Consider the following 21,916-nt stretch of genomic DNA (forward strand, 5'->3'; position numbering starts at 1 on the left):
CTTCCTGCCCGTCCCGGTCACCCTGGCATCCTGTCCAGCTTAGTTAGCGTTTGTCCCTGACACAGGTGTCCCAGCCTGGATGTCGTGTTGCACGGTCACCCTGTCTGTGCACCCGAATGGGAATATCAGGGCTTAGCTTGCAGGGGGGCTGCTGTGGGACCCCAGGAGGCAGCATGTAGCTCCGTGACTGCTCCCAGAGGGATGGTGGGGTGGAGGGGCCTCCGAGGGTCTCACCTCTTCCCTGCTTCCTGCAGGGATGCCATCGGCACAGCCGAGGAGATGGCGGCAGGTGTGCCCCCTGCCCTGCCGTGAGGGTGGCCGTGCCTGAGCCTGCCCCCCCCTGCTCCCATGTCTTCCAGCTACATCTACTGGACCGAGTGGGGCGGCAAGCCCAGGATCGTGCGGGCCTTCATGGACGGGACCAACTGCGTGACGCTGGTGGACAAGGTGGGCCGGGCCAACGACCTCACCATCGACTACGCCGACCAGCGTCTCTACTGGACGGACCTGGACACCAACATGATTGAGTCATCCAACATGCTGGGTGAGGGCCGGTGCGTCCTGCCGCGAGGGGGCGTCCCTGCCCTGGGCATTGGCCATGCTCAGCCCCCATAGGGCTGTGCCCTTGGGCCCGCCAGGCCCGAGCCCCACAGGAGGTGCGGCCACGCCCCGGGTGCTGACCCAGCCTCGCCCCCTCCTGAGGGTTGTCCCTTTCCGCCCCTGGTGCTGTCGCTGTAGATGTGTCAATAGAGACCCCAGTGACAGCTGTTCCCTACACATCAGCTGAGAGCCGGGTCCCGGCCAACCCCGTGCCAGGATTCTAGTTTGACCCTACACCACATAGCGTAGGTTTTCGTTGATGGCGAAACTGAGGCCCACGGAGGTCGTGGGACTTGTGTAAGGTCACAGAGTGCCACTCAGACCCCACGGCCACGTGCTACAGCTCCATCTGACCCTGAATACCTGCTGGGCGCTAGGCATTGTTCTGGGACCACTCAACACCTGGGATTAGATTAAAAACAAAAACAAAGAAACCCTCGCTCCAAGCCACCCAGCGGTGAGGGCAGGATTTGAGCCTAGAAATCACATGACTCTGGACTTCCTGCAGGGGGTGGTTATATTAGCTCCCCTGGGTGATACCACATGATGGGGCTGCCCTGTGCGACCGAGAGGATTTGGCTTCCTTCCTAATCACTGCTGCTGCCGCCACCTGTGGTGGGTGTGGTTGTGCCCATTTTACAGATGAGGAAACTGAGGCATAGGTGGGCCGAACGGCTTGTCCCCAGGTACTGTGTGAGCAGAGCCAGGACTAGAAGCTCAGTGGCCTGGTTTCTGCTTGCGGCGGGCTGCACCCACCCTGCATGCTGACTGTCCTGGTGTATGAGGCCAAGAGCAAGGCTTGAATGTGTCTTTGAGACTGCCACCCCCAGCCCCACAGGGAATTACAAGAGGCTGGTGCCAGGTGGGAAACCAGTCACAGCACAGCTGTGGTTGCCCGAAATAATCAAGCTCCCTGATTACCCCAGAGTAAAGACACACTGGGAGGAAAAGCAGGAACAACCCTGGAAACCCCCTCGACTCTGCAGATTGAGGGTGGTGGTGTGCGTCCAGTCAGGCCGTTTTCAGCCGTATTCCCACTGAATGGCGTAGACGTGTAGGGAGCACTTGGTTAATAACAGGGGAGGCCCCGGGCAAGGGAAAGGTGGGAATGTTGCCTGGCGTGGCACGAGTGGGCATGGAGCGTGAACCTGGGGCCCCGCCATCCTGGTTGCATTCCTGGCCTTGCCATTTGCTGTGTGACTTGAGCCAGGTGACTTAACCTTTCTGTGCCTCGGTCCTCTAATGCCGATGGTCCCTTCCTCCTACAGCTGCTACTGTGAGAATTAACTGAAGGCACTTCTCATCAAGTCTGGAGCACAGTCACTGCCCTCTGAGTGTTTAGTTAATGATCGTTGTTGTTGGAAAAGTCCACTGCGAGTCCCAGTCCAGGGCCCGGGGTGGAGTGGGGGCGGGCAGCGTGTGCGTGACAGGCAGTCAGGGAGCACCTTTATTTCAGAACTATCTTCTTTCTAATGATAAAATAATCAGCTTAGAAAATTTCTAAAAATGCAGAAAAACAGGAAGAAAAATTTTAATTATCCATTATTTCACCAGTCAGTAATAATGTATATTCATCTGTTGGCATATCTCTTTCCAGTCTCAAAATTTTTTTGATTGATTTTTTTAAGCAAATATTTTTAACTGTTCATCTCTGAAGATTTTTTTCACTTTTTTCCTTTCTAAAAATCATTTTGAAAACATTATTTCAAATCGTGCCACATATGATTTTCATTTGGCTTTCTCCCACTCCTGTACAGGAGGAGCATGTCCCCAGGTCACCAATATGTTTTCACTGGTACCGTTTTTACTGTGAAATAGAGCATACGTGAGGCATTCATACAACACACACACTTTGACAAGTGAAGACTTAGAAACCCATGCCCAGGTGGAGGGACAGAACTTGTCGAGTGTCACCGGGCCCTGCACCTGCTCTCCCTCCCTCATGCGGCCCTGAGCCTGCGTGTTGCCGCAGTAGTCCCAGCAGGTGCACACAGGTGTGTGCTTTGCGTGTAACTGCTCGGCGGGTCACGTGATCAGACCCTGGTTCGTTTCACAAGCCCTCTGCTGCTGGCGAGAGAATGGCACCAGCGTTCCCAAATGAAAGCAAGGTGTGGGCAGGGCTACCTTCCATCTGGAGGCTCTAGAGGAGAATCCATTGCCTTTTCCATCATCTGGGGGCTGGCTGCATCCTTGACTTGTGGCCCTTCCTCCATCTTCAAAGCCAGCTGTATAGCCTCCACCAGCCTCTCTCTCACTGTCCTGCTCCCTCTTACAAGGACGCTAGTGTTTGCACTGGGTGCACTGGGATAATCCAGAATCATGTCCCCATTTCAAAATCCTTAATTTAGTCACACCTGCAAAGCCCCGTTTGCCGTGTAAGGTACTATATTCAGAAATCCTGGAGATTAGGATGACCTCTTTTGGGGGGAGAGGGGGAATGTTCTTCTGCACGTAGTTTTTATCAAGCACTTAATTTGTGCCGGCATTTTGACCATTCTACATGCATGATCTCATTGAATATTTATCACAATTATATCACGAACCTCATTGTTCTTTTATCATAATTTATTACATTTAATTATCATGGATACCCATGAGGGCACTGTTACGAATAACCATTTTGGGACTTACCTGGTGGTCCAGTGGTTAGGACTTGGCGCTTTCACTGCCGTGGCCCTGGGTTCGATCCCTGGTTGGGGAACTAAGATCCCACAAGCCACATGGCGTGCCCCCCCTCCAAATACCCATTTTTCAGATGGGGAGACTGAGAGTCAAGAAGTTTACATAGCTTTCCCAAGGTCACATGCTGGTCAAGGGAGAAGCGAGGGGGCCCAGGCTGACTCCAGAACCTGGTTTCAACCACTGTAGTAGACTGCTAGGCAGAAGGTTTTATTTTATCAATATTTAAAATTTTTATTGACATATATATACAGTCAAGTACAAAAAAGTAGTCAAGGGGCTTCCCTGGTGGCGCAGTGGTTGAGAGTCCGCCTGCCAATGCAGGGGACGCAGGTTCGTGCCCCAGTCCGGGAAGATCCCACATGCCACGGAGCGGCTGGGCCCGTGAGCCATGGCCGCTGAGCCTGCGCGTCTGGAGCCTGTGCTCCGCAGTGGGAGAGGCCACAACAGTGAGGCCCGCGTACCGCAAAAAAAAAAAAAAAAAAAGTAGTCAAGTTGGAGAATTTTTACATACAGATACTTGTGCATACACAGAGGCATCAACATAGCCTGTGTAGCTCCCACGCAGATCAAAGTAGGGAAGTTTCCAGCCCTCAAAAGGCTTTTAGTCAATCTCACCAGCCTCCTCGGGTCAGTGCTGCCCTGACTTCTATCTGTGTGTACTAGCTGTGCTGTTCTAGAACTTTCTATCACTGTGACCGCACAGAGTGTGCTCTTCAGCATCTGGATTCTGTCACTCAGTGAAAGTCGCCCACATTGTTGTTATTCTTTTTTATCATTTTATCATTTTATTCTTTTTTATCATTTCCATTGTATGAAGATCCTACCTTTTAAAAAAAATTTTTTTATTTTATAAAGTTACATTTTATTTATTTTATTTTATAAAGTTACATTTAATTAATTTATTTATTTTTGGCTGTGTTGGCTCTTCGTTGCTGCGCGTAGGCTTTCTGTAGTTGCGGCGAGCGGGGGTACGCGGGCTTCTCCTTGCGGTGGCTTCTCTTGTTGCAGAGCATGGGCTCTAGGTGTGCGGGCTTCAGTAGTTGTGGCACGCCAGCTCAGTAGTTGTGGCTCGCAGGCTGTAGAGCGCAGGCTCAGTGGTTGTGGCGCACGGGCTTAGTTGCTCTGCGGCATGTGGGATCTTCCTGGACCAGGGATCGAACCTGCGTCCCCTGCATTGGCAGGTGGATGCTTAACCACTGAGCCACCAGGGAGGTCCCAAAGATCCTACCATTTTTTAATTCATCCTACTATTTTTTTTTTTTTACTTTGGCTGTGCTGAGTCTTAGTTGCGGCACGTGGGATCTCTTAGTTGAGGTATGCGGGATCTTTAGTTGTGGCATGTGGGCTCTTAGTTGCGGCATGTGGGATCTAGTTCCCTGACCAGAGATCAAACCTGGGCCCGCTGCATTGGGTGCTCGGAGTCTTAATCACTGGACCACCAGGGAAGTCCCTAATCCATCCTACTATTGACGGACGTTTGGGTTGTTTCCCGTTTGTGGCTGTTACACATAGTTGCTGCCGTGCACATTCTCTTCTGTGTTGTTTGGGTGGATGCTGCATGCATTTCTCTTGTGCTGCAAGAAGGGAATTGCCTGCCCTCAGGGCAGGTGCACATCCAGCCTCAGTGGACCCTGCTCGTTTCCCAAAGTGGTCACATGCTTTATGAGCCCGACGCAAGTGGCCAGGCTGCAGGTTGAACTGGTTCAGCCACAGGACGCCCGTGCGGTGCCGTTGCTGACTCGGTACCCGTGTGTCTCCACGCAGGTCAGGAACGGGTTGTGATTGCCGATGACCTCCCGCACCCCTTCGGCCTGACGCAGTACAGTGATTACATCTACTGGACAGACTGGAACCTGCACAGCATTGAGCGAGCCGACAAGACCAGTGGCCGGAACCGCACCCTCATCCAGGGCCACCTGGATTTCGTGATGGACATCCTGGTGTTCCACTCGTCCCGCCAGGATGGCCTCAATGACTGCATGCACAACAATGGGCAGTGTGGGCAGCTGTGCCTCGCTGTCCCCAGCGGCCACCGCTGCAGCTGTGCCTCACATTACACCCTGGACCCCAGTAGCCGCAACTGCAGCCGTAAGTGCCTCGCTCTGCCCCCGTCCCTCACTCCCACATTAGATCATCAGTCTGACTCTGGCGGTTAAGGTGGAAAGAAGCTTTTTATCTGGGGAAACCTTGGTGCACATGGGCAGTCGGGCAGGTTGTGCACTGCACATGTTGCCTAATGTTACCTGGAGGCTCAGGCTGGGTGGAAGACCTGTTGCTTCATCAAGACACGAGTAGATGGTCCAAGCCCTCAGCGGGCACGTCGCATGGGAGGCTCTTTGGATGTGAAAAACAGTCCCTGGGGGAGAGCACCCACTTCTAGGGCCAGGCATTGTTCCAAGTGCTTTTTATGGCCCTTAATCCTCCAGCCTATGGGGTAGGGAGTATCACTGTCCCCATTTCACAGACTAGGACCCTGGGCACAGAGATGTGTAGTTACCCACCCAAGGCCACACAGCTGGTAAGACTTGAACCAGGTTTGGATCCAGGCAGGCTGGCTCCAGAGTCCCTGCCCTGACCCCTTGCGTGTGGCCCCATGTCCACGGTGTAATCCTCACACCGACCTTCTAAACGAGGTAGGCCTTTTCACTTTCAATTCTAAGAAAAGCGAGGTTCAGAGAGCCTGAGAGTGACTTTCCCATGGGCCCGCAGGGAGAACAGGTGTGTCCTGTTGGCAGGCTTTTCTCCTGTGACATCAGCAGAGAGCTAGTTATAACTCGGCCTCTGTGCAGCGCTAGACAGATTGTAAAGCTCTCTGTCATCCGGGCATTGTGTGAGCCTCTCGCAGCCCCGGGCCTTAAGAGGACTGAGCTTCCTTGGCCCAATTATGTGGATGAGGGACCTACAGCTTCGAAGGGTTAAGGGGCTTGGTCGAGGCCCCAGGCTGGTATGTGATGGGCCTGGGGCCACAGCCTGGGATTCCCCACTCTTGGGCTCCCTTTGGTCCTGTTGTCCTTGCCCCTGGGGGCCATAACCTTGAAGGGTCAAGCGGAGGTGCAGGTCACCCTCTGCCCAGAGGGGATGTGACTCGGGTGCTGGCTCCCAAGGCCGGCAGACCCAGGGCTGTGACTTGGATTCATGTGGCCCAGCTGTAACTCTTGACGTGGCTGCAGCTGGTGGCCTCTACACATCCTGGGTCCCGACAGCCCTGAGGAGTGTCCCCTCCCGGTGTCACTGTTCACGTCACACGGTTTTCAGCCATTCCCTGGAGCACGTAGAAGCCCCTGGCGAATCCCACCGTCACCAGAGCATCACACACACTTACGGGTGGGAGCTGGATGTTCACTACCTTTCCCTCCCTCTGACTTAAGTCTTGATAATCTGAAAAGAAGTGGATATCTAGTTTTAAAATAACACACACACTTATAAAATATGGAAACAGCAGCGACGTGTAACATGGAGAATAAAATTACCCATAGTCCACCCCCAAGAACCAGTTTTGTGTCTTTCCAGCCTTTTTCCACGTACATCTCGTAGGTGCGCACGCAAATCTACTTTTTACCAGAAAATGGAAGGCCGTCCTCCCTGCCCCACTCCCTGTTCGGCTCCCAGACGCTGACGCGCGCCCGCCCCCGTTTGCCTCTCTCCAGCACCCACCACCTTCCTGCTCTTCAGCCAGAAGTGTGCTATCAGCCGAATGATCCCTGATGACCAGCACAGCCCAGACCTCATCCTGCCGCTGCACGGGCTGAGGAACGTCAAGGCCGTCGACTATGACCCGCTGGACGAGTTCATCTACTGGGTAGATGGGCGCCAGAACATCAAACGAGCCAAGGACGACGGGACCCAGGTAAGTGTGCTTGCGGGGGGCGCGGGGGGCCCTTCCACGAGGGGCTCGCACTGGCGGCTCCCAGGCTACCGCCCCCTTTTCTTAGCAGAGGGGGTGCCAAGAGGGCACAGTTTGGGGTAAACAGTGATTGGGCTCCGATTATGTCATTGCCAGGTATAAGGCTGAGCCGTGTGAGACCCTTAGACTGTGATTCTGTGTAGAAACTGGATTTTGCAGCTGTTTAAGTAGCAGTGGTGGGCGTCAAACCCCATGGGGTTTTTTTTTCCTTTCCATAGTGGTTCTGTGCAGGGATAGTTGATGTTGGTTATTCTAGATTTATCTTTTATTTCAGGGGAGTTGGATAGTCAGTTCTGTTATAATGCAATGTACATGTGTCTGAAAATCACTGCACTGTACAGAATCGCCCAGTGCAGACCACGGGTCTGATGGGGGAAAGGGGGCTAGGTGTGCAGCCCTCAAAAGGCCATCAGTGACAAACTGAAAAAAAAGAGAGGAACCTGGCAACACAGGGGCCCTGTCCTTTGAATGGTAAATGGTTCGGTACACAAATGCTCCAGCAGATACGGCTCCTGACGTTGCAAAGACCTGAAGCTGGCGGAGGACGTGGGGGTCGGAAGGTTGCAGCTTGTGGGTTTTTGTGGAACGCGGAAGGAGGGTTGTCTGAGATGGGACGTATCGTTGTAACCCCGGCGTGGATGGCGTGGCTCCCAGTGCCCGGGGGCTAGGGGTCGCTGGAGGCATGTGTGTTTGTGGGCCCCTGCTCGGTGCGGTGCTGCTGTGTGCTCTGCACTTGCCTAGGCTTTCTCCTGGGTGCAGTTGTGCAAAGTGAATGCGAAACCTGCTCTCTGCTCAAACTGTCCCTGATACATCACTGCATGGGGACGCATACATGTTTTCCAGACGTGAGTCTAGCAGAACTGACTCCTTTTCTGTGTTAGGTGTTTGTGACCCGTGCCAGGAAGGACACTGTCACTGCAGCCTCGGGGCACACCCGGCGTATCCAGCCATGTGACAGGGAACTGTGGCCAGAACTCCAGTAGGACGTGCCCGGCTGGTCATGCCAGTTTCTAAAGACGCCTTTCACAAAAGCTACCGAACCCGATGGTCTCTTTCTCAGTCGAGTGGTCAGTGTGACAGCTTCTGTCGTCGTGGTGAAATCTTGATACTGTTAGAACAGCGATGCAGATGCTTGTGTGTGGAGATTTTCAGAAGATTTTCGTGTCTGTAACGTAGGTGTTTCTCTTTCCTACCCTGAACCGGGTGCCAGTACTGCCTGTACGACTGGGCCTCACTTGCGACAAAATACTTCATCCACCCACGATGTAAAGTTAACAAGTCGTCCTTTGACGTCTGTGTCCTTGGTTGATGCTAAAAGCCCCAGCTGTGCCCGAGCAGCTGTGATTATCATCTCTGTGGGAGCAGAGCCTGGTGGAAACGGTGGGAATGGATTTCTTTCGTCCCACCCTGGGCGCAGGTGACAGTCGCTTTGAGTCCTTTGGAGAACAGGGAGTGTTAATTGGTGGACCATGGCTTCCTGCTGAGAAAGTTGCTGGGGCACAAATTACCTTAAGGTCCCCTGGAGAGGCGTCCTTTTGCATTCTTGTATGGTGTCCAGCAGGAGTGGGGGAAGACTTTGAAGAAGAAGCCCTTCTAGGAACACTTAATCTGGAAAATATTCATTTCCCTTCCTGTGTCTCTTGCTAAACTCCACCCTCTGGTGGCTTTGATTATTAGGGGTGCCACCCCACCTCCAAGGATGGTATTCTAAATTATCATCTACTTGGCTGTCGTTTTTCTATTTAATTTTTGATTCTTTTATTGTGGTAAATATACGTTACATAAAATGGGCCATTTGAACCATTTTTAAGTGTACAGCTCCATTACATTAAGCACATTGATATTGTTGTACACCCGTCACCCCCATCCATCTCCAGAGGAAACTCTGTCCCCATTAAACACTAACTCTCCATCCCCCGCATCCCCCCAGTCCCTGGCGCCCACCCTCCTGCCTTCTGTCTCTCTGCATTTGACAGCACTAAGTCCTTTATATAAGTAGAATTACCCAGTATTTGTCCTTTTGTGACTGGCCTATTTCACTTAGCACAATGTTCTCAAGGTTCATCCACATCATAGGAGGTATCAGAATTTTCTTCCTCTGTACGACTGAATAACACTCCATTGTCTGTATAGAAGACATTTTGCTTATCCGTCCGTCCATCAGTGGACGCTGGGCTTGCATCCGCCTGTGAGCTGTTGCTGCAGACTTTCCCACTGGGTTAAGTACCACTTTGTACTGGGGAGGGGGCGGGGTGTGGATTGTGACGTTGAATCGGATTCTGCTAAGATTTTTTGCACCGGCCTTGGTGCTGTTCCTCATGGTAAAATTGGAGTTTGGGTTTTATAAATCCGGCCAACCGTGTAGAGTTTACCTCCTCGTTCCCGTGTGCCTGGGGTGGGACGTGGGTGGTGTGTTGTTACAGCACGCACTTTTTTCTCAGCTGGTTGTTCCGATGAGCGTGTGCCCGGCTCCCACACACCCACCCTCCGCAGGGAGCCTGGCTCTGGCCAGGGCTAGCTGGAATCTTGCTTTACTCCCGGGCCGTCGGCTGCACTGGGCTGTGGTCTTTGGCCAGAGAGCTCTGTGGCTCTTGGGAAAGGAATGTGCCGGCTGGAGTCGACGCCTGGCTCCTAGGGCCCACAGCTCCCGGGGGTGGGGGTGTTGTTACCTGCAGAGATGCGAGTGACATGCTTCCAGCTGCCCAGCGGGGCTGGACCAGAGGCTGCTGTGTGTGTGTTTGGGGGCGGGTGGTTCCTCTCCAGCTGAGTCCAAGAGGCTGGGCCTGGGGAGGGGGGCTACTTTTTGGCTGCAAGCCCCCTCTTGACCACCAGGAGACTTCTTGTTTTATTGACTGCTGAAAAGAGGTATGTTAAGAGGGTCTGCAATGAGCTGTGATCAGAACATCATCTAAAGATGATTCCCTTCTCAGAGGAGGAACTTTTCATCCAAACTGTTGGTGGCAGCAGCCCAGGAGCTTGGGAAGCCCCTTTGCACCAGGTCAGGTCACCTGAGAACCCGAGGGGACCAGATCCACCAGGGAATCGGCCTCTAGCCTGTGAGGGACGTGAGGGAAGCTCTGGGCACTCTCCTTCTCCTGCATCAGTTCATGAAACAAGGTCCCCTTTAAAGGAATTCTCTGTCGGTGGCTCCGAAAGCCAGGGCTCATCCCTGAGAGGCAGTAGACGGCATGGAGTCCAGCAGCGCTCCTGGGAGAGGCTCAGGGTGGAGACCAGCAGGGAGTGTGAGGGGGAAAACAGACCCCGCGAGGGGCACGTGCTGCCCCTGGGCTCCTGGTATGCGCTGCGGGGCAGCCCTGCACCCTCACCTGGCCTTGAACCCCTGGCCTGTCTCCCTCAGGGAAGAGGCTATGAGAGGTGGACCTCTGTGCTGGACACCTATTGTCCTGGCATCCTAAATTTAAAAAACAATAAGATTTGAGGGCCTTCACTCTGGAGAACAGTATGGAGTTTCCTTAAAAAACTAAAAACAGAACTACCATATGACCCAGCAATCCCACTACTGGGCATATACCCTGAGAAAACCGTAATTCAGAAGGCGTCATGTACCACAATGTTCATTGCAGCTGTGTTTACAATAGCCAGGACATAGAAGCAACCTAAGTGTCCATCGACAGATGAATGGGTAAAGAAGATGGGGCACATATATACAATGGAATATTACTCGGCCATAAAAAGAAACGAAACTGAGTTATTTGTAGTGAGGTGGATGGACCTAGAGACTGTCATACAGAGTGAAGGAAGTCAGAAAGAGAAAAACAAATACTGTATGCTAACACATATATATGGAATCTAAAAAAAAAAGGAAATGGTTATGAAGAACCTAGGGGCAGGACAGGAACAAAGATGCAGATGTAGAGAATGGACTTGAGGACACGGGGAGGGGGGAGGGTAAGCTGGGACGAAGTGAGAGAGTGGCACTGACATTTATACACTACCAAACGTAAAATAGATAGCTAGTGGGAAGCAGCCACATAGCACAGGGAGATCAGCTCGGTGCTTTGTGACCACCTAGAGGGGTGGGATAGGGAGGGTGGGAGGGAGATGCAAGAGAGAGGGGACGTGGGGATACGTGTATATGTATAGCTGACTCACTTTGTTATACAGCAGAAACTAACACACCATTATAAAGCAATTATACTCCAATAAAGATGTTAAAAAAAAATCCAAGGGAAGGAAAAAAGATAAAAAAAGATTTGAGGGCCTTAATCCAAAAGTCTGAGTCTAAGGAAACAAGAAGTGAGAAGATGTCTTGAGCCAGGGGCCTGTGATCCCGGGCTGACCGCTCAGCTGCTGGGCGGTCCCTCTGTACGTGCGGGCGCAGGCTGGCCAGCCCGGGTGGGGTGACGACCAGGCAGCCGGGTCCAGTGCCGTCACTGGTGACGGGGCCCAGCTTCGGAGCCCACGGGCTAGAGCTTTCCTGGAGGCTGTTGGGGGGATCAGCTTCACTCTCAAGCGGATGTGTGGGCAAGAGCTGGTTTGAAAGGAGAGATTCCCAGACACGGTTGGGCTTTTGACATTTGCTCTGCACGCGGGCACAGGCCTCCGCCCTCCCCACCGTGACTTCAGCCGGTGCTCGTTTCTTACCACCCTACAGCCCTTCGTTTTGACCTCTCCGAGCCAAAGCCAGAACCCCGACAGGCAGCCGCACGACCTCAGCGTGGACGTCTACAGCCGGACCCTGTTTTGGACGTGCGAGGCCACCGACACGATCAACGTCCACCGGCTGAACGGGGAAGCCATGGGCGTGGTGCTCCGCGGGGACCGCGACAAGCCGAGGGCCATCGTCGTCAACGCCGAGCGAGGGTGCGGGGCCGCGCGGGTGGGGTGCTGCACCCGCTGGGCTGTGCCAGGGGCCCCTGCCGTGAATGCCGGCCTCTCGGGCCGGGAGGGATCTTCCACCCCCGACACTCCCATCTGCAGCCGGAGTGGGGCAGGGAGACACCAGCTCATTCCCAGGCATGGCAGGGAGGCAGAGACGCCCAGGGATGGCCTGGACTGAAAGCCTGTGCAGGGGAGAGGGCTTTGCTGAGAGGCACAGGCAGGATGTGATTCATAGGTTTCATACCATCCCATCCAACTTGAACCCTATTCAACCATCCCTTCCATAGTGTCCCACGCAGTGGTGGGTTACTCACTTGCCTAGGGGAGGTCACTACCTGACTGGGAGCTTCTTCCTTCCCTGAAGCTCCCTGATGGGCCCTCAGGTTCTCTGGTAGGTGGGAGAGCACCTGAGACACGTTGACACATGTGGAGGGTCCCAAAGGGAAGGACCAGGGCGGGAGGGTGAGGGGGCCGAAACCACATGACATGAGATTGGGAAATAAAGCCAATCGGGGAGGATTTGGGGGTGGAAGGCAGGAGGATGGTGACCACCTCAGGTACCCGCAGGGCTGCCGTTCAGGGCGGGAATCAGACTCATCGAGGCACTGTGTGCTGAAGCTTGTGCCCGGGGACCGCCAGGCAGACCTGAGTTCAAATCCCGACTCTGTCACCTACTGCCTATGTGACCTCAGGCAGGTGACGTGACCTCCCAGGGATTCAGTTTCCTTGTGAGGACAGCCCTGCAGCCCCCGGGGGCTCAGTTACTGAAGACGGTTCTTTAGGAATCAAAGGAGGGGGCGTGTACTAGTCCCAGGGGCTGCCGCAAGTGACCACAGACTGGGGGCTTGAAACACAGAGGTCTATTCCCTCGCTGTTCCAGGGGCCAAAGTCAAGGGTGGCAGGGCCGTGCTCCCACTGGAGTCTCTAGGGGAGGTTGCTTCCTGCCTCTCAGCTTTGGGGGCCCCGCATGCTCCTTGGCTTGTGGCCGCGTCCCTCCACTCTGCCTCCGTCTTCACGTGGGCTTCTCTCTGTGTCCGTGTGGCCTCTTCTCTCTCTTGAGGCCACTCTCACTGGTTGCGGGCCCACCCTAACCGGGGCGGCCTCATCTTGATACTTAGTTACATCTGCAAAGACCTTGTTTCCAAGTAAGGTCATATTCCGAGGTTCCAGGTAGACATGAGGTCTTGGGGGACATTTTCCAGCTCCTCCAGGGCCTGACCTTTCAGCTCCGCATCCAGCCCCTAGAGGCTGGGGTCGTATGACTGGTCACTTTCCGAAGCCCCGCTGGGTGCCCGCAGGGTCTGGGGCCGGTCTCTCTGGTGCTTGGCTGAGGACGTAGCGGACGCAGTGCCCGTCCTTTACCTGCTGTTCTCTCGCAGGTACCTGTACTTCACTAACATGCAGGACCGAGCAGCCAAGATAGAGCGCGCGGCCCTGGACGGCACGGAGCGCGAGGTCCTCTTCACCACGGGCCTCATCCGCCCCGTGGCCCTCGTGGTGGACAACACGCTGGGCAAGCTCTTCTGGGTGGACGCCGACCTGAAGCGCATTGAAAGCTGCGACCTGTCAGGTGCGCTCCCTGGAGCCTCCCCGAGGATCGGTCCCTCGGCGGCCACCACGTCTGACCCACCAGGACGCCCGCTGTCCTGGTCATCAGTCATGGCATAGCAGTCACCACGTTTGTGGGGGACCTACTGCGAGCAGGCACTGGGTTGGGGCTTTACCATGTATAGTGCCCCCGCCCCGTTCCAGGATGTGGGTCCCAAGTGATCCCCAGGTGGCAGGGGCCGACGAGGCTCAGAGAGGGTGAGCCAGCTGTGCAGGGCCCCCAGCGTCGGGTGGAAGAGGAGTCCGACCGCTCTGCCCCCAGTGCCCATGCTCTCAGCTCCTCTGCCGTGGCCGCCTTAGTCCGGGAGGTCCCTGGGCCAGAGAGGAGTGAGAATCAGTGTTTAAAGGGGCTTTTCTTCCGGAAGTTGGGGTGGGCTGGGGGCAGGGGAGGCACCGTGCTTGCCGGGGGCCAGCGACTGGGGCCACGGCCCTGGCCGAAGGGCAGCCCAGGTAGAAGCAGGGCTGTCCGAGAGGTGGCCTCAGATCTGCCTGATTCCAGGGAACGTGCCCCAGCCCCCAGCCCTGGCCAGAGCCCGGCGTCCCCCAGGCTCCCGGCAGCCCACCCTTCTCCCGCGGCAAGCGTGGGCCGAGCTCTAGGGGTCAGCCGCCACTCAGGGGGAGCGCCTCCCTCTTGCAGGGGCCAACCGCCTGACCCTGGAGGATGCCAACATCGTGCAGCCTGTGGGCCTGACTGTGCTGGGCAGGCACCTCTACTGGATCGACCGCCAGCAGCAGATGATTGAGCGCGTGGACAAGACCACGGGGGATGCGCGGACACGAGTCCAGGGCCGTGTCGCCCACCTGACCGGCATCCACGCCGTGGAGGACGTCAGCCTAGAGGAGTTCTGTACGTGGCGGGTGGGCAGCGGGCAGCAGGCAGCGGTGTGTGCAGACACCGCCGAGGGGAGGCTGGGCCTCTTCACAGAGCACAGCGGCCCCTGAACTGGCCCCCTTGGAATAAGGCAGGAGGACAGGCCAATGTGAGAGTTGTAGGACTGAGATCCTCTTTCCTTTCTTTCTGTCGGCCAAGTCTACTCTTGGCTCCTGGAGGCCACCCTCAGGCCCTCTCCCCATCAGTGACAGACCGAACCTCTCTGACTTCCTTTTCTACCAGCTGGAACCCACTCCGCTTTCCAAGGGCTTGCGATTAGATTTGGCCCAGTTTTAGACGAGTCTCCCTTTAGATTGACTCCAAATCAACTGATTAGTAACCTTAATTATATCTGTAAATCCCTTCTGCTGAGTAAGGTAGCAAAACCACAGGCATAATAGCTCCTCACATCCTCCCCAGCTGGGGAGTAGGGTAGGACATTTAGGGGGCATTTTAGGATTCTGCCTGCCACAGTCTGGCTGTGCCCAGGGGCCTGGGAGAGGGACGACGTCGGTAACTGGGACCTCTGGTTCCTCTTCCCACCTCCGTATATGGCTGTATGTGGATATGGAGGGGTGCGTGTGTGTGTGTGTGTGTGTGTGTGTGTGTGTGTGTGTGTGTGTGTGTGTGTGTGTGTGTGTGAAGTGTCTACCTCTCCCTGTGTCTTTTCGCTTTTCTCTCTTCATTCAGTAAATACACCTGGGCTGCCAGCTGGGTGAGCAGAGCCATCACTGTCCTTGTCCTGTGATGCCCACGGTCTGGCCGCCTTCAAGGCCCTGGAGCCCCACCAGCCTCACCCCAGCCCATTACTATTGGCCTCCTGCCTCGGCCACACCATGTGTTGACTGTTCTGCACCCCAGGTCCCGTGCTCAGCATATTATTACATTATATGTGTTATTTCACAATAATTCTACTTTACAGCTGAGGAAAGTGGGGCTCAGAAAGGGTACCACCTCCCCCTGTCACCTAGCCAATAAACCTGATGGGGCTTGGATTTGAGGCCAGAGCCCACAGTTTAGGCACTGGGATTTTTTTTCTGTTGGGCTCCCTGCTCAGGATGAGGAGCATGACCTCTGAATCAGTCACTTCTGTGTTGACTGCTGGGCAGTGGGTTCTGTCCTTGTGGGTAATCGGCTGGATCCTGGATAAGCGAAGTCACTAGGAACTAGCTTCCGGATAACCGAGGCACCCCCACGCCTCTGGGTTGGAAAGCCTGCGTTCACCTGGCCCCTTACACCATCCTCAGCCAGGTCCCGGTTCCTGGTTGTTGCTGGCAGATGGTCAGAATGGTGAATGCTGAGCCCACAAATGTCGAGACCCACTGCCTGCTGGTGTCGGCAGAAAGCCAGGCTCATTGACCGGCAGCTCCTTGGAACCGAGCGGCTGGAAGGGCCAGGAGACGTTCAGTGAGCAGATTTGAGGTTGGAGACCGGGTGCTAACGAGTGCTAATGTGTGGGGTCTAGGGTGACAGGGAGAGGCTCCTCGTTTTGGATGAGGGCGGGAAGTCCTTGGGTGAGCTCTGCCGTGTTGATTTGGGACGTGGGCCATCCATCCTGCCTCCCCACAAGATGCACAACTAACCTCTAAACCAGGGGTGGCACTCTGCAGCCCGTAGGTCTGTGTCATCCTGGCTGCCTTTGCTTTGCGGCTGGCCGACAAGGAGTCATGGTCACCTAGATAGGTGGCCTAAGCCCATGAAACCAAAATTATTCGCTTTCTGATTCTTTATGGCAAAAGTTTGCTGACCCTGCTCTGAACCATGAGTCTGTCATTTTGAAAACACCTAATCCTCAAGGTTGAGGAGGAGAAGCTGTGATTTGCCTTTGGGGGTCCGGCTGAGGAGCAGAGTGCTTTGCTCCATTTCCTCTCACCCGAGGGAGCTTAGCCACCCTCCCAGCTCCTAACCATTGTCAAGGTGTTGGGCACACGAATGAAGTTAATTGAATTGAAATGTTCAAGTTCCCCAGGGTTCAACACCCTTATTATTGTAACTTCCATGTGTATTAGTTTCCTGCAGCTGCTATAACAAGTCACCACAAATTGGGTGACTTAAAGCAACAGAAATGTATCCTCTCACAGTTCTGGAGAAATCCAAAATCAAGGTGTCTGCAAGGCTGTGCTCCCTCTGGAGGCTGGAGGTGGGGGTGGGGAGGCAGAGGAGGGGATGGTTCTGTGCCCCTCCCACTTCCTGTGGTTGCCGGTGTTCCTTGTGGCTGCATCATTGCAGTCTCTGCCTCTGTCATCACATGACCACCTCCCCTGCCTTCACCTCTTATGTCGTCTCTTATAAGGACATTTGTCAGTGCATTTAGGGACCACACAGACCATTCAGAATTAGACCCCATCTCAAGATCCTTAACGTGATTACGTCATTTGCAAAGACCCTTTTCCCGAATAAGGTCACATTCACAGATTCCAGGCATTAGGAAGTGGACATATCTTTTGGGGGGCCACCACTCAGCCCACTACACCATGAGAGACAGACACACAGGTGGGCAGTGTAGCATGATGGTCATGGGCACAGTGGGAGCTGGTGCAGACAGGCTGGGGTATGATGTAAGGAAAGTTCTATAAGTGCTTTTGGCCTCCGTTTCCTCATCTGCAGAATGCAGTGTCAACAGAAACAGACTCCATAGGCTGCCCTAAGAATTAAGTGTGAGGATCCCCCACACTCCTACTGGAGTGCCAGTTCTTGTGAGTTCCTGCCCGGCATGCATCCCCTCCGTCCTCCAGGCCACAGTCCTGAGGTAGGAGGTAGAACCCGACCCCCTCCCTCTTTTCTCTCCACAGCAGCCCACCCTTGTGCCCGGGACAATGGCGGCTGTTCCCACATCTGCATTGCCAAGGGTGATGGGACGCCACGGTGCTCATGCCCAGTCCACCTCGTGCTCCTGCAGAACCTGTTGACTTGTGGTGGTAGGTGTGACCTCAGCACTTTCTGTTGGGACGTTGAGCAGGACCCGATTCTCTGCCTGCCAGGTTGCTACCTGACAGTCTTTTAATACATAGTCCCTGTGGCATCCAGTATCCTGAGCAGACTGTCTCTTTGTCCTCTTTTCTAATATATGCATTTCAGGGCTATGAATTTCCCTCTAAGCACTGGTTTTGCTGCATCCCACAAATTTTGATAAATTGCATTTTCATTTTCAGTTAGTTAAAATATTTTAAAATTATTCTCAATAATTCTTGGCCCTTGTGTTATTTTGAAGTGTGTTGTGTAACTTCCAGATGGTTGGGAATTTTCCAGCTATCTTTCTGTTATTGATTTCTAGTTTAGTTCCATTAAATTTTTGTGGAATTAATTTCCATTTCCTCATCCCTAAAACAGAAGCAGCCATCCTCCATCACAGGCTCCTCATGGGAGTAACAAAGACAGCGGAGAAAGCATGTGCACACGCGTGTGTGAGCGAGTATGTGCGCATACTCCCCCTCCTCCTCTGAGCTCCTGGGGGCCGGTGTTTACCCTGTCCCTTTTCTTCCCATGCTCACCCCCATGACCTCCACGCTATGTCTCACACACGGCATACGCTTTGTATGATTTCTGTCCTTTTAACTTCATTCAGGTATGTTTTATGCCCCAGCGTGTGGTCTACCTTGGTGAATATTCCATGTGAGCCTGAGAAGATGTGTCATCTGATGTTGCTGGGTGGAGTGTTCAGTAAATGTTGGTTAGATCCAGCTGATGGATAGTGCTGTTCAGGTTGTCTGTATCCTTCCTGACTGTTTGTGCTGTCAGTTACTGATGGAGGTGTTGAGGTCTCCAATAGTGGGTTTGTCTAATTTTTTAGTACTGTCTTTTCTCCGCCTTCTACCCTTGATTGTCTTCTTCCCTAAGGTTGCACAGGGAGTGGCCAAGAATGTAAGCTGCAGTGTCAGACAGACCTGGGTTCAAATCCCAGCTTTGCCACTTCCCAGCTGAGTGACCCTGGGCTGGTCACTCACCTCTCTGAGCCTCCACTTCCTTCTCTGTGAAATAGAGAAATTGAGAGCACTTACTTGATGGGGTTGTTATTAAGTAACAGAGTACTTTACATGGTCCCTGACACATGGCACACAGGACTGCCAGCTGCTATTAGTTGTGAGAATGGCAGTAGTGATAAAAAGGAATAATTGTCATTGTCACCATGATGAAACCCAATCCCCAGGACTTCCTCTCCTCTTCCTGCAGGTCCCCCAGGTGACCTTGGATGTGCTGTTTCTGTGTTCCTCTCTTCTTCCCTCCTCCTCTGAGCTCCTGGGGGCCGGTCTTTACCCTGTCCCTTTTCTTCTCATCCTCACCCCCACGACCTCCACGCTGTGTCCCACACACGGCATATGCTCAGCACATCTCGGGAAGCAGGACCATGGGCCTGTCCTTCTGGAGCTTTCTCCTGCCCCACCTCACACTGTGAACCCCAGAGAGCTTGGCCAAGAACAGAGGGGATGTTTCATGACTGTCCCGTGGTGGGGGCCACCTTGACCCTCCTGAGCTTCCTGGTGGCTTGTTTCTGAGTTCCGGCCCCAGGGCCCAAGTGGTTGTGCAGGTCCCACAGACGTCCAGGCTGCCCTGGAGGAGACGGGGCCGGGGAGAGAGCTGCACAGAGTGCTCAGCTCTCCCTGGGACCCCAGCCCTGGGCCTCCCCAGGGGAGGACGCATCCCTCTGTCACCCGCCCCCGGGCTTCGGCCCTCAGACTTGAGGATGCCAGGCCCTTCCTCACGGCCTAAGAGGCCTGTATTTACTGTGTCCCTGGCCTCTGCTCTGGGGGCTTACAGGAGGATAAGGGCTGACTGAGATTCCCAGGAGGTGCCATGGACCCTCGTGCCTCGTGCACCGGCAGAGCAGCGCCACTGCCAGTGCTGCGCACGCTCACATTACCAAACCAGGCGCCGCGCGTGTGCACACACTCGCTCACACGTGCCCGTGCGCGTGCTTTCTCCGCTGTCCTCGTTACTCCCGCGAGGAGCCTGTGATGGAGGGTGGCTGCTTCTGTTTTAGGGACGAGGGGACGGAGGCTCTGGGAGGTTGGGGGGTCCTCGGGTCGCACAGCTGCTGGGGGAGCCTGGGCTCAACCCCAGGTCTGTGCAACCCCCATCCTGTCCCGTCCTCACTCTCTGGCCTCTGGAGCCTGCCCCACGTGGACCCTCTTCTTCCTGCTGGGCTGTGGGGGGCTGGAGTCCAGGAGCGGGGCCTCGGCCACTGTCCACATGCACCTTTCCGTGGCCAGCATCCCTGTGTTCTCTGTTGGTGGCTCAGTGTGCACACATCCGTCGTTGGCTCCTTTGTCCCCGGCTGTCCTCTGTGGCCAAGCCCAGTGGGAACAGCGGCCTTGTGTTCATTTTTGCTCACATCTCCTCCCCCATCTCACATCCCTATTCAGCCCAGTGTGGACCCCGCAGTTATGGGGGAGGCATGTGGGTTCCCAATGTTGAAAGGCTTAGTACATCTTGAAATCAGTACTTTTGTGAAACTGAAAGCTTTGTTGTTTTTTTGACCGTGCTGCATGGCTTGTGTACCTTAGTTCCCTGACCAGGGATTGAACCCAGGGCATGGCAGTGACAGTGCCGACTGCTAACCACTGGACCGCCAGGGAACTCCCGACACCTTTTTCCTTAATCAGATTTCAAGGGTATTGAGGACTGTTGCTAAACGTTAAAACGAAGTTTGGACCAGTTTCTGGGGCTCAGTTTCCTGTGATTTTCCAGACCGAGGAGTGGAGAGACGATGACGGGCCCCCTGGGAAATGGGGGCAGCCTGGGACCAAGGGGCTCCTCCTGTGTCTCTCTGCCAGTGCCCTGGCATCCGTGCCCACCTGCGTCTCGGCCTCCAGGACAGTGCCACTCATTGAGTGCTACTGCGCGTCTGGCCCATTCTTAGCCTGCACTGGGGAAGTTGACCCCGAGGGGGAAGTGACTTGCCATGGCCACCTGGTATGAGGTGGCCCCAGATCTCCTGTCCTTCACCCTCCCAGCTCCACGACTCCCTCCACCAGGGAGCCTTCGAACCCCATCCTCATCCACTCTGCTCCCCACTGTGGAATCCTCACCACCTGCCTTTCCTCAGCCCACTCTTCAACAAGGTGCCCGGGTCTTCCACCGGTGCCCCCCCCCCCCGCCATACCTGTGGGCTCGCTGGCCACCCACAGAGTTCTGGCTCCGCTGCCCCAAATGTGTAACAGGTGTGGGTGCTGACCACCCACTTTCTGACCCTCCTGTTTCCGGCGGGGGTGCAGTGGACACTCCCCTGTAGCCAGGCCGTGCACACGGACAGCTTCATCACACACTGGGGGCTGGAGGTGGGACGCAGACAAGACGCAGGGCAGTGGAGACCGGGTACAGCACTTGTGTATTGGGCGTGTTCCCCGCTTTGAAACCCAGAGGTGTTTCGCCCAGTTTTTGCCCTGCTGGGCGGCCTGTGATGGTCTTTCTCTCCTCCCCAGAGCCTCCTACGTGCTCCCCGGACCAGTTTGCGTGCGCCACTGGGGAGATCGACTGCATTCCTGGGGCCTGGCGCTGCGACGGCTTCCCGGAGTGTGATGACCAGAGCGACGAGGAGGGCTGCCCGGTGTGCTCGGCCGCCCAGTTCCCGTGTGCGCGGGGCCAGTGCGTGGACCTGCGGCTGCGCTGTGACGGCGAGGCTGACTGCCAGGACCGCTCGGACGAGGCGGACTGCGACGGTGAGGCCCCGCCCCTTCCCTAGGCTCGCGCTCTCCGCCCTCCTGGAGCTTGGGCTCCATCAGGTCACGCATAAAGCCTTGGCCTGGAGCGAAACTGCCGTGGCCCCTCAGCTTGGGAGGGGAGAAGGTTAGTTGCAGGCCCACTGAGAGCTGTTGCGCTCTGCCTCGCCAAGCACTTTGGCTTGAAGGCAGACTGAGGGCCTATCTTGCCTTCCCTCCTTCAGTCAGGAATTTTACAGAGACCCAAGTTAAGTCCAGTAGTCAGCTGGGTTTGCATGGTTTACACCCTGGTTAAGCCCCATCCCAAAAGGCAGTGCTGTCCTCCACCAAGCCGTCTGTGGGATAACACTTACATCTGGGTGGTTTCTAGTATCCCCTTGAACCAGGAGTTACAAAGAGATTTGCTTAGTCAACCTGGGTCCACGCTGGCTGGCAGTATCTTCCTTTTAGACCGTGACAGTGAAACAAATCTCTGTGCTCCCTCTGAGGTTTTCTTACATAAAATGACCTGCTCCGTTGGTTCCTGCCACACACCGTCAGCACCACGGCCCCATGACTGCCACGGAGCTGTTAATGGGTCGTTCTAGCTGCCACCCCACAGCCACCGGTCCTCTTCTTGGATAACTCAGATATTATCTGTCCACTGTCCCCATTCGTGGTGAGCAGCCATTCTGTGGAAGGTGAAGGCCTGGGGGTCATTTCCCCAGATGTTTCTGTAAAGCCGCAGTTGTTAAGTCTTTCCAGCTCACAGCC

The 21,916-nt window shown here is 54.9% G+C and overlaps 1 protein-coding gene across 1 annotated transcript in view; it reads left to right on the top strand.

Annotated features, from left to right (window-relative positions):
* LRP5 (LDL receptor related protein 5) overlaps positions 1–21,916 on the top strand; it is a gene marked incomplete at its 5' end in the record, with an annotated part of 108,644 nt that overhangs the window by 74,941 nt on the left and 11,787 nt on the right. Inside the window, 8 exons of the mRNA XM_082659760.1 lie at positions 360–544; positions 5,047–5,370; positions 6,930–7,129; positions 11,802–12,010; positions 13,408–13,598; positions 14,274–14,483; positions 17,300–17,425; positions 20,927–21,163. Of these exons, the coding sequence (XP_082515886.1) occupies positions 360–544; positions 5,047–5,370; positions 6,930–7,129; positions 11,802–12,010; positions 13,408–13,598; positions 14,274–14,483; positions 17,300–17,425; positions 20,927–21,163 (1,682 nt within the window). The remainder of the gene's footprint in view (positions 1–359; positions 545–5,046; positions 5,371–6,929; positions 7,130–11,801; positions 12,011–13,407; positions 13,599–14,273; positions 14,484–17,299; positions 17,426–20,926; positions 21,164–21,916) is intronic.

The sequence above is a fragment of the Grampus griseus genome (assembly GCF_964374135.1).
Source record: "Grampus griseus genome assembly, chromosome: 8".
NCBI classification, from domain to species: domain Eukaryota; kingdom Metazoa; phylum Chordata; class Mammalia; order Artiodactyla; family Delphinidae; genus Grampus; species Grampus griseus.